Source organism: Geotrypetes seraphini, chromosome 12, assembly GCF_902459505.1.
Source record: "Geotrypetes seraphini chromosome 12, aGeoSer1.1, whole genome shotgun sequence".
Lineage (NCBI taxonomy): Eukaryota > Metazoa > Chordata > Amphibia > Gymnophiona > Dermophiidae > Geotrypetes > Geotrypetes seraphini.
The window spans coordinates 43,199,155-43,216,203 of record NC_047095.1 but is presented as its reverse complement, the minus strand read 5'-3'; the positions used below and the strand labels follow the sequence as shown (position 1 = coordinate 43,216,203).

Below are 17,049 nucleotides of genomic sequence, written 5' to 3'. Positions count from 1 at the left end.
GCAGAGTTAAGCCCTGATGTTTAATGCTGGGCCATGCTGGCTGCTGGATCTTAGATGGAAACTATTACAGCAGTATCCCCCTCTCCCCTCTTTTACTAAGGCATGCTAGCTGATTTAGCGCGCGCTAAATGCTAACGCATCCGTAGAATATAATAGACGCGTTAGCATTTAGCGCGCGCTAAATCGGCTAGCACACCTTAGTAAAAGGACCCCTATATGTTTAAATCTACTGAATAATCCAATTCTTGATACCATCAAATTCAATACAGCTTTACATTCTCATCTTTTCTAAAGTATCGCACGGATCTTCTTAAAATGGCGATTTCTATAAGGCTACGAGCTGTATTACAGCCGGAGCCTTGAAGTCGCATCGGGTTGCCTGCTAGAAGTCTCCTCCGATGCAACCGGAAACAGGAAGTTGCATCAGAGGAGACTTTTACCAGCAGGCAACGCAACGCGACTTCAAAGCTCCGGCTGTAATACAGCTCGTAGCCTTATAGAAATCGCCATTTTAAGAAGAAAAGGTAAGGGAAAAGGAGGGAGGGAGATACATGGATGGCCGGTGGGAGAGAGTGGGCTGGCGGTTCGAACGCTCGGTCATCGCGCGTTCAAGATTGTTCACCGCTCCGTGCTACCATTCACCGCTCCACGGGGCGGTGAATGGCCTTGTCCCCGAACTTTGTTAAAAGGAGCCCTAAATAAAAACTTCACATTGACGTTTACCTTGAAACTCTAATTATTTATTTAAAAAATGCACAGCGAAGATAAAATTTAGAAAAAATAAATGAGAAAACCAAACACAATATCTGAATCGATGAGGAACGATACCCCATGACGTTATATTACTCAAGTGGTGGTCTGAAGATCCGCACGATACTTTAGAAATGATGAGAATGTAAAGGAGGATCTTATATGGGTCACTGGTGATATTTAGCCAAAACTCATTTCATGTGAAGCAGGTGCCCTCACCCCCTCGGAGTCCCGCCTTCCACTCCCCTAGTACATACATGCCCCTTCCCCTCCCTCAAAGACAAGTAGAACCCCCCAACTAGTCCCTACTCTGCTCTAAGGGCACTCGCTCCTGTCCTTCATGGCTCTGGCCTGGTGGTAGCCTGACGGCACTAGTTGTTTTGCCCAGTTTGATTATTGACCTATTTGATTATTGATGCCTTAAAGTATAAATTATCCAAGTAAGAGCTGAATATTTGGGCCCACCGACAAATCCGCGCATGACAATTGTGCCCCGTGAAATGCGCACACCAATCTGAATCTGCCATAAGTGGATATATGGAAAGCCTTGATTTGCTCATACTCCTCAGGCCCCATCCCTTGGGAGGGGCTTGAGGCGCCTCAAGCCCCTCCCAAGGGATGGGGCCTGAGGAGTCTGAGCAAATCAGGACCTTCCAGATATCCACTTATGTAAAGGGTTCCCATAATCATAATCTAAACCTTACCCTAACTCTAGATACCAAGTAAGTGTAGTGTGTGTGTGTGGGGGGGGTCCCCCCAAGATAATGACACAATAGTATCCGCTGTGGATTGTGATCGGGGAGCACAATTGTCGGGGCGTATTTGACGTGCATGCATTTGATGGGTCACCGAATATTTGTGCTATCCAGATAATATTTTGGCCTGCCCTCACCCTGCCCCAAAACACAGCCGTTCGGTCACATCCTCTAACGGTACTATCCGTATAAGTGCTTAAAATAAACAGATGGTGACGTTATACATTCACTAGCAGCCAGTGAATGCATAACTTCATTTGTATATCGGGCCCAGTGGGTTAACAGCACAACTATCCTTGGTTAAACTAGATTCATTTTTCAGCAGTTCCCATTGATTGTATGACTAGTGAAAGCATTCCAGAGAACAGCAGGAAATAATTCATCTGACAGCAGTAAGGTTTCAGTCCGGTAAGGTCATTTTTTTTTTTTTTAGAGTGCTAACGACCGCAACTGGTCTAAAATTGAATCACATTAGGAAAGGGGTGTCAAAGTCCCTCCTCAAGGGCCGCAATCCAGTCAGGTTTTCAGGATTTCCCCCAATGAATATGCATGAGATCTATTAGCATACAATGAAAGCAGTGCATGCAAATAGATCTCATGCATATGCATTGGGGAAATCCTGAAAACCAGACTGGATTGCGGCCCTTGAGGAGGGACTTTGACACCCCTGCATTGGGACAATAAAACACTTCCTATAATTTATTAACTGGCCTTTTTATGTTTAAAACAGTTTTATTAGGTTTTACATGTACATAGAGACAAGATCAGCCAGATCATCAAGCAGTTTACCTAAACATCATAACTGTACCCAATAAGTCCCATCACCAACCCCCAACCCCTGCCAACCCCCTTCAAACTCCCCCCCCCACCTTCCCACCCACCCACCCCCCGTGGGAACAGCCTCTAACAGTTAGGTCAATTCAACAATCTACTGCGTACAACCGGTGTTAGTGTAGAACAGAATGGTATCCAACAGCGTAGGTACAAAACACCAGCCTTAGAGTTCATGTCTGTAACGGATAATCGCTCATAACCTGCTAATTGGATCATTTGCGTGCGCCAGTGGGAAACTGTTGGGGTATGTGGTGACAACCAGCATTGAAGTATAGTTTTAAGTCCCACAAAAATAGCCTTTCTGGCAAACATCGCTGCACCCGGTCGAATGGGCCTCATAGTAAGTTTTAACGTGAATAAATACGTATTGGTAGGTATCCAAGTGCATTTCCAGATAGATTGTACATGTAGGCAGATACGTTTCCAGTATGCCTGAATGCCCGGACAGTGCCAGAACATATGACCCAAAGAGGCTTTCGGGGCCATACACTTCAAACAACAATCAGTAGGACTGATACGTGCCCGAAATGCCCGAGCAGGAGCAAAGTATGCCCGGACTAGAAACTTGTAGTATCGTTCCCTTTCTGCTACTGACAGCTGAAGTTTCATGCCCATTGAAAAGCTCCGTTTTAGTATGTCCACTGAAATAGTAATCTGTAAATCTTGTGTCCATTGCGATGCCAATAAAGCATAGTCCAATTCTCCAGCCAATTCTTGTAAGAATCTATGGTGTGTTCGCAGTGGTACAGGTTCTTGTGCCGTTAGGCAGATGGCTTCCGATAGGTGTTCTCGGATAGAGTCAGATAAGGCTGTTTCCGATAAGGTAGTGACATAATGATGGAGCTGCCTGTATTGGAACCAATCCGCCGGTGTTAGTACTGATGAATCACATAACATTTGAAAAGATTGTAATTGTCCATTAGATTGCAGTACATGGAATAAATAAAATAGCCCCCTCCCTCTCCACCAGGTCTGGGCGCCCATATCCATACCTGGAAGAAAATCTCCATTACCAGCCACCGGTAGATATGGAGTCACATTAGGTCGAACGGTTAATCGCCGGCAGAGATTCCTCCAAAGTCTACGCAGGGGTAGGAGAAACACATCCCCATAATTGGCTTCCCGTTTAGGAAGGCATTTAACATGTAACATATAACTAAAATGATAGGGGGCATGTGCCAAACACTCCACCCTCGTGGCTGAGAAATGAGATGTCCCACAAAACCAGTCATTCAAGTGCCGCAGTAAACAAGCCTCATTAAACCTCCCCAAGTGCAAGAGACCCAGACCCCCTTGAGAGATAGGCAAAGTTAAATTGCCTAAGGGGATTCGGGATCTCCTGCCTCGCCATAAAAAGTGAGATAATGCACGATGATGAAGCCGGATATGTTTGTGTAGCAAATAAATGGGCAAAGTTTGTAGAACATACAGCCACTGTGGGATCATCATCATATTGTATAACGCAATCCTGCCCATTAGTGTCAGTGGGTAGGATCTCCATGCCTGCAACCGTTGTGTAGTTTGGGTAAGCAGTGGGCGAACATTAAGTGTATAGAGTGTTGCCAGATCTCTCGGTATACGAATTCCCAAATATCGAATAGATGTTGGGGCCCATACTAAAGGGAAGGGGTCGGACCATGATTCACACAGTGAGAGTTGTAATGGAAGCACTAGAGATTTCTGTTTGTTTAATGTCAGGCCGGAATATATGTGGAATTCATCCAATATCTCCAAGGCACGCTTCAAGGAACTGTGTGGCTGAGCGAGTGTAAGTAAGATGTCATCGGCAAATGCCAGTACTCTTATCTGAGAGGAGCCCTCCCTCAGCCCAACCAGAATATCATCCTTTAATAAAGTTCGTAGTAGAGGGTCTAGATAAAGTATGAATAGCAGCGGGGATAGTGGACATCCCTGACGTGTGCCCCTACCAATATTGAATGGCTGTGTCAAAAAACCATTGACCAAGAGGGACGCTGTTGGTGACGCATATAACACCCGCAAGGAAGACTCAAACCAACCCCCTATTCCCATGTATTCCAGTACCTTAAATAGGTATGTCCAATCAACCTGGTCAAAGGCCTTTGCAGCGTCCAGACTGACCAATATACCCGGGTTGGACGCTTGTTGAGCTCTAGACATTGCTAGCAACACCCTCCTAACATTCACCACCGAATGGCGGCCTTGGACAAACCCCGTCTGAGCCTGGGAAATCACTAATGGCAGGAATGGAGACAATCGATTTGCCAATAGGCGGGCCAGTATTTTTATATCGACATTTAGGAGGGATATCGGACGATAGGAGTCTACTTCGTCTGTAGGTTTGCCTGGTTTCGGTATTAATGTTATGGTGGCCGCATTGGCATGCAAAGGAAAGCGGCCCTTCTCCAGCGCCACCACAAAATATCCCAGGAGAGGTTCACACACCTGCAGAGACATTGTTTTATAAAATTCTGTGGAAAACCCATCTGGTCCCGGGGCAGTGTATGATTTTAATTGTGTGATTGCTCTTTGTATCTCTGTGCCCTGGATGGGTCTGTTTAAGGTTGATCTCTGCAGGTCAGTGAATTTAGGCATACCCGCGTCTTCCAAATAGTCAAGAACATCGGGGCCCATTGATGTAGTATGATTAGCATAGAAGTTCGAAAAGTGTGTGTAAAACGCTTCAGCTATGTCGGGTGGTGTTGTAAGATAAGTGTGCGTCCCAGACTTCACTCGGGGTATGTATCGGCCATCCTGCCAGTGTTTAGTTAGTGTGGCTAGCAATCTGCCGGTTCTATTACCATAGCGGTAAAACCTATATTTTCTGTAGAATAAAGAACGCTTGATTCGTTCGTGTAATAGTGCATTCAAGGCTACTTGCGCTGAGTTCATATCTTCACTGAGCTGACGCGACGGGTTGTGAAGAAATTTGGCTTTCAATTGTGTATATCGCTTTTCCAGTCTAATAATACCCTGGGCAATTCTCTTGCGGCGTGCTGATACATATGATATTATCACCCCTCTAAGTACTGCCTTAGCCGTGTCCCAAAATAGATCCGGGGTATGTACATGTTGCCCATTAGTTGCTAAAAATTCTTCCCAGTTAGTTTGTAAATATTTTTTGAAAGATGGGTCATCGGCCAGATAGGAGGGAAATCTCCACCGGAAGTTTCCCTTGGGGGGAGCAGTCCAGGATATATCCAACCAAATAGGACAATGATCGGACAAAGCTAATGGCCCTATCGTCGCCTCTGTTATTCGCGAGAACATAGATTCTGTTATGAGGATATAATCTAATCTGGAAAAAGTTCCATGTGCTCGTGACTGGTGTGTGTAGTCTCGTTCAAACGGGTGCAGTAACCGCCAGGGATCCACCATACCCAGGGACTTGCACAAAAAGGGCAGTCCCCTAGTGTCGGTTGCAGTTGGAGACCCAGACACTCTGGATCGATCAAGGGAAGCATCTAGAACTTGATTGAAATCCCCCACCACTAGAAGAGGAATTGAAGTGTCCTTAAGGCCTAAAGTAATCAATGAATTAAAATATGTGGTCGAGTAGCTGTTTGGCCCATAAGTTATTAATAATCGAAAAGCAGTGCCTTGCAGTGTTATATACAACAGCAATGACCTACCTAGCTCGTCTTTATGGCATGATGTGACTACACATTTCAAACCTTTTCGTATTAACAAGCAAACACCAGCTTTTTTGCCTGTAGAGGATGCATGAAAAACAGATCCTACCCATCCCCGCTTCAATTTCTCATGCTCCTCAGCAGTCAATTTAGTCTCCTGCAAACAGGCCAAATCCGCCTTGTGGCGTTTCAGCTGTTGCAGGATTTTGGTCCTCTTTACAGGAGATGTTATACCGGCTACATTCCAGGAAATTATTCGAAGTGTGTTATCCCCTATGTGTACCCCCTAGAAATTGCATAGTGACAGTGAATCTCCAAATCCACGTCTGGGCGCCCAGCCTCCCCCAGACGGTCAGCACATGAACCCAATCCATTGGCATTAGCAGCAGTCGTAAACATAGCATATACATCTTTAATCTGACCTGTGAAATACATAAAACTGATTCCTGTTCTGTCCCCCAAGGCTGTTCCCACCCCCCCCCCTCAAGCCCAACCCCTCCCCCCACCTCCCCAACTATCCCAACTAGCATATCCCGGAGGTATATGCAAGAGGTTCGAGGAGACACCCACGGTGCCCCAATCCTTTAAACATTTGACATACAGTCTCAAACTAGAAAGCCATAACATAACAACAGATTCAATTGTAAAATCCTGAAAGTACATCCTAGCCAAACCCCATACAATTACGTGATATGATCTTCAAGGAGGGTCCCCTTGGGAGTCCAGCTGGGTGTTGATGAAGTCAGCTGCCTCTGAAGCCTCTGTAAATGAATGCCATGTGTGTGCATGCTGAATTTTCAAGGTTGCCGGATACAGAAACAGAAAACGCTGTTTAAGGTCCTCCAGGCGTTTACAAAGTGGATAAAAGCCTTTTCTTTTTTCAGTTAAAGCCGTCGAGTAATCTTGGCTAATGCGGATAGTTGATCCTCGCATCTTTAAGACATCTTTTTTAATCCTGTAGTGGTGTAAAACTGCAGCTTTGTGCCTGTAATTCAGAAATTTTACTATTACCACTCTCGGTCTGTCTTCCTGTGTTGGCCTCCTACCCAACCGGTGAGCCCGCTCCAGGCATAGAGTGCCAGTTTCCACTGCCTCCGGGAATTCCAATTCCAGCCAGCTTTCCAATTCCGCAGGTAGATTAGCATCAGGGATCAGTTCTGGGATCCCCAGAAACCGCAAGTTGCTGCGTCTGGACCTATTTTCCAGGTCATCAATTTTTTCAGCCTGTCTGTGCACAGTTTCTTGTAAGGAGGCCAAGTCTATTTCATGTGAGGTGATAGTATCTTCAGATGCAGACACCCGATGCTCCAGTTCCGTCGTGCGGGCCGTGGTATCAGTTAATAGTTGTTCCATTCGGGTCATTTTAGCCGTTAGAGCCTCCAACTGTGGCCCCAGTGCCTGGGTCACCGCCGTCTTGATGTCGGTGAGGGCGGCATCAGTGAACTCTGCAACCGCCGTCCCCGATGCGGCCGCCATCTTGGACACGACCGGAGCAGTTTTTGCTTACCCGCCCTGACCGGCTTCGATCGCGGCGGTTCTTGAGACCGGGTCAGGTAGTGGTCCATCAAAGCCTGATGCTGAGCGTCTGCGGGGGATCCGGCCAGGATGAATTTCAGCGTGGTTTGGTTCGCGTGTGCGGATTGAGGCCCGGAGCCGATGTGAGAGACGTCTCACCGGCTCATAGCGTCACGTGACCTCCTAACTGGCCTTTTTAAACAGCTAAAGTCATACAACCCAGTAGTATATATCACAATCGCAAAAAATAGTATAAAATACCACTTATATGAAACAATACACAACAGTATTGTTAAGTCCTTGTCATTTATACATACTATACGGCCTCAGAAATGGAGCCTACGCACAGCAATGTAATCACAAGCTGAGACAATCCGCGTAGTTAAAATGCTCCTGCTCCAATCATTGGCCACTATATACCTATTTAAAGTGCTACTTTTTAGCTTATTTTAATAAACTTAGTGTTTAACTTAAGACAAATTACTATAACTGTGATATTTTTTTCAAAAAATCCTCTTCAAATACTGTGTGTATTATCCAGATTTGAAAAACTAGACCACAAAAACTTATCTGCTTTGTTTAGTAGTCTTCACTGGCGGAGTCTTTATAATAAAACCTCAATACATGTCCATTTGCCAACGCGGCCAGCGTTTCGTGGGAATTACATACATCCGCTGCGTCAGGGCCACCGGGACATTAGTACACACATCCACAATCAGTGCATTCGGTCACACTAAAGCTAAAGCTTTAGCTTTAAATACTGTTGTGTATTGTTTCATATAAGTGGTATTTTATACTATTTTTTGCTTTTTAAACAGCTGCCACATTATTGACTGGGGTTAGCAGTGAAATAACACATCTTAGCATGGTGATGCTTCCCCTGTTAAAGAAAACAAGAAATGTCTTTTAGAAATCAAAATTGCTGCTATATACCGGGTGCCCACAAAAACACTCCTTGATTTTAAATGGTTACAAAATCAAAACTTATTGGAATATGTTTATAAATAAGATGACAACAAATACAAGTCCCAAAAAGCACGGTTAGCAAGATCTCACACAATCACTTGCACTTTCACCCTTATAAGGTGCAATTGGTGCAAAGTTACAACCTTCAGACATTGCAACGTGACAAAATGACCAGGTGTTCCTCAAGTGTCTCCCGAGACCACCGGACATTACTGTTTGTGACTTTTTCCTTTGGAGGTACGTGAAAGACAGAGTATACGTACCTTCACTACCCACAACTATGGATGATCTTCAGAAATGCCTCACTGAAGCTATAAACGCGTTCACGCCGGATATGCTTCAGAGAGTCTGGTCTGAGCTCGATTATCGCATCGATGTTAGACAAGTAACAGCTGAGGTGCACATCGAGGGTATGTAATCAACAGATACCATATGAAAAGTTATGAGTTGATGAAACTGTAGCCACAAAGGTGAAAGAATATTCCAATAGATTTTGATTTTGTAACCATTTAAAATCAAGGAGTGTTTTTGTGGGCACCCTGTATAATACAAGTAAGCCAAGTATAGGGCAGTCAAGCCACTGCGACATCATTGATGAGGTTGGCTCTTAGGCATTGGTGGAATGAGGCATTATGACATCACAATGTCAACCCTGTTTACCAGAGATTGAGGGCTCCTTTTACGAAGGCTCGCTAGGGCCTTAACGTGTGCAATAGCACGCGTTAAAATGCCACATGCGCTAGCCGCTACCGCCTCCTCTTGAGCAGGCGGTAGTTTTTCGGCCAGCACGTGCTATAGCGCGCGCTAATCCGGTGCGTGCGCTAAAATGGCTAGCCCACCTTCGTAAAAGGAGCCCTGAAACTCTTCACATTTAGGGGTGTAGTTACCAATCTTCCTACGCTCCTGCCCCATGCAGATCGCCATTAGGAAATAGCTGTAGGGAGTTCCTGTCATAGTCTCAAGAGACTACGGGAACTCACAGCAGCCATTTCCTAATGGCGATCTGCAAGGGGCAGGAGCGTAGGAAGATTGTTCCTGCCCCGAAAGCTCGCTAGACCACCAGGTAAGGCCGGGGAAGGCAGGAGGGAGGCGGGGGTGGGTCAGAACTGGATATTCGCAGTTTTTCGCCATTCATGGTCCGGCTCTGCCCCTATCCCCCGTGAATCCGGAGGGAAAAGTGTAAACTGAAATGTCTTAATGGTAGCCCACGTTAATAACTTCCCCCCCCTGGCCTCCTTTCTGCCACTTATGTACATACTTAAGGTTACACTTATTTGTAAAAGTGCTAATATTTTCTACATTTCTGTGCTCCCAATTATAGAATTGTCCTTTTCTAGGGTAATTTTGTAATGAGCTGTCAAGATTTAAGCAGCGAGAATGCACATAAAGGCCTGGATTCGTAAACTGGCAACAGTTTTCTTGGCGTCCATACCTCCATTAAAAATACCGTCCAAATGCCATTTTTAACTGAGGTTTGAGACCTAGCACTTCGGCACCAGAATCTCGCCTATACAGGCGCTTTAGACCACCAAACGCCAAAGTAGTCGTGGCCAACACCAGAAGTGGTGTTAGGCGACCTAAAGTGCCTCTGTAGGCACGATTCACATGACGATAGGCGCCGGAAATGTAAGCCCGAAAACCCAGGCCTACGTGTCTATCACCTGCCTTTCGCATCGGAGTGATTCCAAAACCACCACCGATGCATGATTGAGAGGTGACCGGCGGCCACTTTTAAGGTGGCCACCAATATCAAAGTCGATTCGAAAATCTGGGCCAAAATGCTGGTGTTCTAGTCATTTACATATCTATGATCAGAAAAGCACACAAGTATGCATTTTCTGGTAAAATTAGCACCCAAATTTATTTATTTATTTAAAAAAATTTACATACCGCATAAAAACTATGCGGTTTACAAAATTACATGCATACATATTAAAAATACTAAAACATGTTTCGACAGAACAAACACAATAAAACATTAACTAATGGTATCATTATTAAAACCTTTTTCAAATTCATCCAACAAGATGGAAAGACAAAATCCCATAAAAACATTTACAGGACGGTAAAGCTTCAGCAGCAAATAGTATTAGCACGTGAAGGCATTGACAAATAATTGTGTTTTCAACATTTCCTTAAAAGTTCAGTCTCCCATCACAGAATCGCAGAATACCAGGCAGCGCATTCCAGAGCTTGGCACCTGCTACAGACAGCATTGTTGCACCAATCTTAACATGAGAGACTAACATCTTCCCCCTCCAAATTCAACGTCATACCATTTTCAGATCTCAAACATTTTCTGGGTTGATAGATTTCAAAAAAACTTCTTTAGTGCCCTTGGAGAAACGTGATATAAAGTTTGCTGTATGATTGAGAGAATCCTCAACTGGACTCTCTGCTGCATAGGTAACCAGTTCAGTTGTTTCAACACTGGGGTTATAGGAGTCATTCTTGAAACCCCAGTAATCAATCTTGCTGCAGGTGGGCGTTCACATGGGTGGGGTGCAAATTTCTGTTTATACATTATAAAATCCTGTATTAAGTACTCTCCCGCGAATTTGCGGTCCGCGATTTGCGGTCCCGGTCATTCGCGGTATTTTCCAACCACGAATGACTGGGCAGGAGAGGGCAGCTGGAGTGCGGGCAAGTGAAGGAAATCACTCGCAGTATGCTCCAACCGCCTCTTCCTGTACTAAAGTCGGGCCTCACCAATCAGGAGCTGCTTTGACACGCAGCTCCTGATTGGTGAGGCCCGACTTTAGTACAGGAAGAGGCGGTTGGAGCATACCGCGAGTGATTTCCTTTACTCTCCAGCGCTCCGGCTGCCCTCTCCTGTCTCCCCTGCTAAAAAACGTATTCGCGGTTTTTCAACATTCACGGGGGTTCCTGGAATGGAACCCCCACGAATATCGTGGGAGTACTGTATAAGCATAGGACCTGATTCTATAAACAGAGTCTTGGGTGGCGTTAGATGCCACTAGGCTACATAAATGAGGCCGCCTAGCGATGTCTAACTAAAATCTGTGCATAACCTAATTTAAATCAGCTTAAATGGCATGGTAATTGGCCAAGCCATTGAAGTTAATTGAATAATTAATTAAAAGGCGTGGAATTCCAAGCAGCGCCTAGTGACACCTAAGTGGAGGCACCTTCAGATGCCTAACGATGCCTACCTGAAAAGTAGGCATGGTTAGGGGCAGAGAATAGGCGTGGTTGACTTAGGCGTTGATAGGCATCCGAGTTAGGCCCCGATAAATTAGGCACGGTAAAACCTGGCCTAATTTAGCAGCCCCTACCTCCAGGATGCCTAGCGACATCTAAGCGCACCTAGGCGCCACTAGACAGGATTTCATAAGTGGCTCCTCACGACTGATTGACAACCACACCAAGTGGCGCTTTAAAAGTGGGCAGCGGTAGGCACCGTTTATAGAATTGTCTTAACAATTTAGGCATGAGCATTTGCACCAGCTCTCTGCTAGTGTAAATAATCTCATTTGAAGTATAAGAGCATTTCCGACCTATTACACCAGTATTCTGTAAAGAAAAGTTGGCGCCTTCATTTCTGTATAAAATAGGCTTTAAATAGCACCCCACAGGGATTACCTTCCATGTGTCAAAAGAATAAGACACAACAGGACAGATTTCTTTCTCTCTGTCTGTTCTGTAAGTGTTGGAAGTGGGGGTGTTTTTCGTGGTAAGCTTTTTGTATGTAAGTAACTTGTTTCTGTCCACCCCAAAACCTGCTTTTAAAAAAAAAAAAAAAATGCTCGTTTTGTTCTTTGATGTTTGCTTGCGTAAGCGTGTACACCTGTGTGAATTAAAACCATGGTTGTGTAGTATGTACTTCCCTGGTTCCGTGTGTTCACACCTTGTCACGTCATTGTTTTCCTCCATTCAGAATGCAGCCTATCAGCACAACACTGTTAACCTTGGCATGCTGCACTCTGGACACTTGTCAGCCATGCAGGCAGGCAGAAGCATGACTTTAAACTTGCAGATTAGATCTAAACACGAAAAGCAAACGCCGCAAGATCTACCTCTTCTGAATGTAAGTATGCGCTGGCTGGGCTCAAGACGAAAAAGTGCTCTGTTCAGTTTCCCTTCTGTAAAAGGTTGTAAAAGCAAGAAATTCCTCAATCACTCTTTAGCATCTCAGGCGGCTTCTCATGAAAAAGAATTTTGATCATTGTTGCTCGCAGCTGTTTCTTACAGACATTTTAGAAAACAGCGAAAAACCTTCTCCAAATACCTGACTAGCTGACTCATTCAAATAGACGATTATGTTTAATGTTTATAATCTTTTGTAAACCACGTAGAACCTTTTGGTAACGCGGTCTGTAAGTATTATGTCATGTTCCCCGTGACGGCTCTCGTTTCTGATTCACCCTTCTACTACAGATCCGAGTTGTCGTTAGCCTTGTTGTGGGTTCCCCAGTTCTCACTGTTTTTTGTACCACTTTTTCTGTGTCTCAGAGTGCTGCTGCGATCGTCATGTTGTATGTTTATTTATTAGGATTAATGTACTGTCTTTTTGGATAAATTCACAAGAACAGCCTGGATGTGACCACAAAATGTTCATATAACAGAAAATGCAGTAGAATGGCATAGTGAGCTATTTACGTTGTCAACACACTAAACCAGGATTTCCTCAATGAATATGCATGAGATCTATTTGCATGCGCAGCTTTCATTGGGTGCTAATAGATCTCAGGCATATTCATTGGGGAAATCCTGAAAACCTGACTGGATTGCAGCCCTCGAGGAGGGACTTTGACACCCCTGCACTGAACCAATAAAACATCTTACTAGCATAGAGTTTAAGTGTGGTGGAACGTGCAGATAGATAAGATAGAATGATAGAAGTTTAGATAGAGAATAAGGCCTGAATTCTATAAATGGTACCCGTATTGGTGGCCGCCTAAAAAAAAAAAGCAACGATCGTGTTTCGATCATGCACCGGCACTGTAGGATCGTAGTTGCTTTTTAACACAGGCATCTTAAATGCAGGCCAGCATTTTAAAGGCCTACATTTAAGGTGCCCGTCTCACGCCTACAGAGGCAGCTAGTGATGCCTACGGACGCCTAAGGCCACTTCCGGCACAAACCACACCCCCGCCGGCCTTGGGCATCTGTAGACATGCTATGCGCCTCTGTAGGTGTGAGAGACCAGTGCCTTAGAGCAGCGCCTTCAATTTTGTTTAGAAACATGACCCCTCCCCCCCTCCCCGATTGGTCAGCTAGGCGGTGGAAGGACGCCTACCGCCACATAACCGTGGCGCATCCTGTACAGTATTTTGGCCTAAGAGACTAACTTAAAGAAAGTTCCATGTGAAGTCAGAAAGCTGCTTGAGTGTAATATATGATGCATTCAGGGCATGCCATTGAAAATCTTGTACGTTTAATAAATGTAAAACAGTGTCAAGCAAACTTTGTGAGCCACGGCACACTAAAGGGGCGGCTGCGGCTCAAGGACACCCGGAAGTGCGCGATGATGTCATGCACATGTGTGATGTCATCCCGTCGATGTCTGCGCATGTGCGGAGTCCCTCCAGACAGGGCCCTGAGCCGCCATCATGTTTCTCTGTTTCTATAAATAAATGTAGGGATCAATATAATATCCAATTGTAATGAAAAACTAAATAACTATATTCATATCACAATATTAATTAATTTAATTTAATTAATTTAAATAGTGCTCAGACCCATAACCATTAGTGTTGAAGTGTAAAAACACACATCGGCTGCCGTCAGACCATCATGGCACTATTTGTGTCTGTACCACCATTTAACAATCTAAAATCCATTTTCTATAAGATTAACTTATCTTTTATGGTGGTTGATACACCTCCGATGGTCACGTGATAGACAGCTTGGTGTTATAAAGTGCTCGTGCATACTATAAATAATTTCAGGAAGCCGAAGAACACATGTCCTCCCTTGTGATATGAATATAGTTATCTATGTTTCTATAACCATAAAGCTCTACAACATCACAATGCAAGCGTAAAGAGCCTTAGCCAATAGGAAGAGGAGGAGATAGTGGATGCTGCGGATGGGCCTTTATCTGCCATCATGCTTCAATGAGACAAATCTGCTTACAATAGATGTAGTGGCATGCAAATCTTTCTCAAGCGTATTCATTAGGGATATCCTGAAAAAGAAGAGACGCGGAGAGGAGGAAAGATGTCAGGGAGGAGGAGAGGCTCTGGCGGCAGCTGACTGGCTATAGGATGTGCCTCTCATCTTGTAGGCAATCGGCTGCCGCCAGTGCCTGTCCTCCTCCCCAGTGCCTGGCAGCACGCCTGACATTTCGTGTGGCACACTAGTGTTCCGCGGCACAAAGTTTCTGATACACGGATGTGGAACTTTCACCAGATGCTAAAATAATTAAGCTGCCGATCAGAACCAAGCAGCCCCATTGCTCACTCAGCATTTTCATTAGGATTTATTTTCACCGGATCGCAGCGGTCATCGCTGCTCCAGTTTGAAAGGTCTCAACACTGCAAATACTTTCTGTCTAATAGTGGTGGGGTTGCCACGTTGGTCCACTTGGATGCATAAAAATAAAGGCCTATATCTTCATCAGTCCATTTTCGACTTCTTCAATCCTTGTAGATTTTAACTTCTTCATCTAAGCGTAAAGCCCAATAGATAATTTGATAAACGTATCTGGGATTTTTTTTTATAATTCTTTATTGATTTTTAAACAAGAACAGTGTTATATAAATAAAAGAACAGGTATTGTCCTAGGTTGCAAGTGCTGAAGTTGCCGTCCAAGCTCACTCCAGCCTATCCAACCATCACGTTGTTTGCAGGATATCTACCATAAAGTCTGGCCAGTAATGTCCTCATGTTCCAAGTTAGTGGAGTTCCCATTGATGCCCCTCCCCAGCCCATCCTATACCAAATCACCACATATGGGACTCAGACCATGCAGGTTTGTCCAATACCGGCCTTTAATTTACATCCTTCGTTTTCTAATTAAAGATCCTCTATGTTTATCCCACGCTTTTTTGAATTCCTTCACTGTTTTCCTCTCCACTAGTTCCCTCAGGAGGGCATTCCAGGCATCAACCACTCTCTCCATGAAGAAGAATTTCCTAACATTGCTCCTAAGTCTTCCTCCCTGTAACCTCAAATTATGCATGCAATTAACAAGGATTAACCCGTGGGGGAAGGTAGGTGGACTCAGAGACAAGATTAGGATAGGGAGTAGAGAATGACACGGTGGCAGTTACCTGCGGGTAGCCGCGGGTAACCCGCCAAAACAGTGGGGGGGAAAAGTGCTCACTGCGGGCACGAGGACAAGGCCATCCTCCACCTCATGGAGCAGTGAATGGCCTTGTCCCCACAGTTAAGGGAGGGAAGGCACATGGTCACTGATCATGTGCGATCCCCTCCCTCTCTCCCCAAGGCCAAATCTATCTCCCTCCCCCCTTACCTTCGCGGCGCTTTAGTAAAGAAACTTACTGAAGCCTGCGAAGCCTGGCTGCCTGCAGTCACGTGTGTGTGGGCGGAAGCTTCTCCTCTGACTCTGTTGGTTTCAGCTTTCCATGTTAATCAGGGAGTCTACTGGTTGGAAGAGAGAGGCTCTCTGGAGGTCACAAATGAGTTTCATCTCGTCTTTCTGACCATTTGTTTGTGCTGACTCATTCTGTCAAGTGGGGTGCTCCTACTTCTAAGGCCACGATTTCCAGATGGATCCATGAGGCCCTTTGGTCAGCCTACATTCTTTCTGAGAAAGTCTCCTGTGTCCATCAAGGCACATTAGACTAGATGTGTTGCGTCTTCATGGGCTGAAGCTAGAGCTGTCTCCCCTGAGGAGATTTGCATGGCAGCAATATGGTCCTCTCTACCCATGTTTGCCCAGTTTTATAGAGTGGATATGACGGCGAGACAGGACTGTGGGTCCTCAGTCTTGAGGGTCAGCGCAGTAAGCCTGCCCTAGCTTTTTGGGGACTGCTTTTGTATGTCTCACTTGTCTAGAATGTCTCATCTATTGCACTTGCAAAAGAGATTATGTACTTACCCTAGTAAGCTCTTTTCCAGTTTCTGAGCGCCTTTGAAGTTTTTGCCAGCTATTTGCAGCTGATATTCTTATGTTACTCCTTTGAGCAGAACAGTTATCTATGACCTTGGTTGGTCTGTATGTCTGTATTTCACGTTGATTTGGTGGCCCTTGGTGTTTGGGTACTAACTGTAGGTGGAGCTAAGGAGCTCAGTGAAGTACAGAAGAGGCACAGAGAAAAATCTGAACTGGATTCCTTCTGCAGATGGCACGTGGCCAAGGGGGATACTACCCACTTGTCTAGAAAGTCTCACCTATCTACTGGAAAAGAGCTTACCAGGGTAAGTACATAATCTTTTTATCTCACTAGCTATTCCCATCTCTAGATAACTGATAAATATGTTAAAAAGCAGCAGTCCCAGCACAATCCCCTTGAGAACTCCACTATTTACCGTTCTCCATTGAGAATATTGACCATTTAAACCTACTCTCTGTTTTCTGTCTTTCAACCAGTTCTTAATCCATAATAGGACATTAACTCCTATCCCATGACTTTCTAATTTCCTCAGAAGTCTTTCATGAGGTACTTTGTCAAATGCCTTTTGAAAAT

The 17,049-nt window shown here is 44.9% G+C and overlaps 1 protein-coding gene across 8 annotated transcripts in view; it reads left to right on the top strand.

The window, feature by feature from the left end:
* The window catches only part of LRRC7 (leucine rich repeat containing 7), a 464,098-nt gene that overhangs the window by 375,851 nt on the left and 71,198 nt on the right, over window positions 1-17,049 (top strand). For all 8 annotated transcript variants that reach the window (XM_033916815.1, XM_033916814.1, XM_033916811.1 and 5 more), the window contains one exon: window positions 12,330-12,479. In XM_033916815.1, the coding sequence (XP_033772706.1) occupies window positions 12,330-12,479 (150 nt within the window). The remainder of the gene's footprint in view (window positions 1-12,329; window positions 12,480-17,049) is intronic.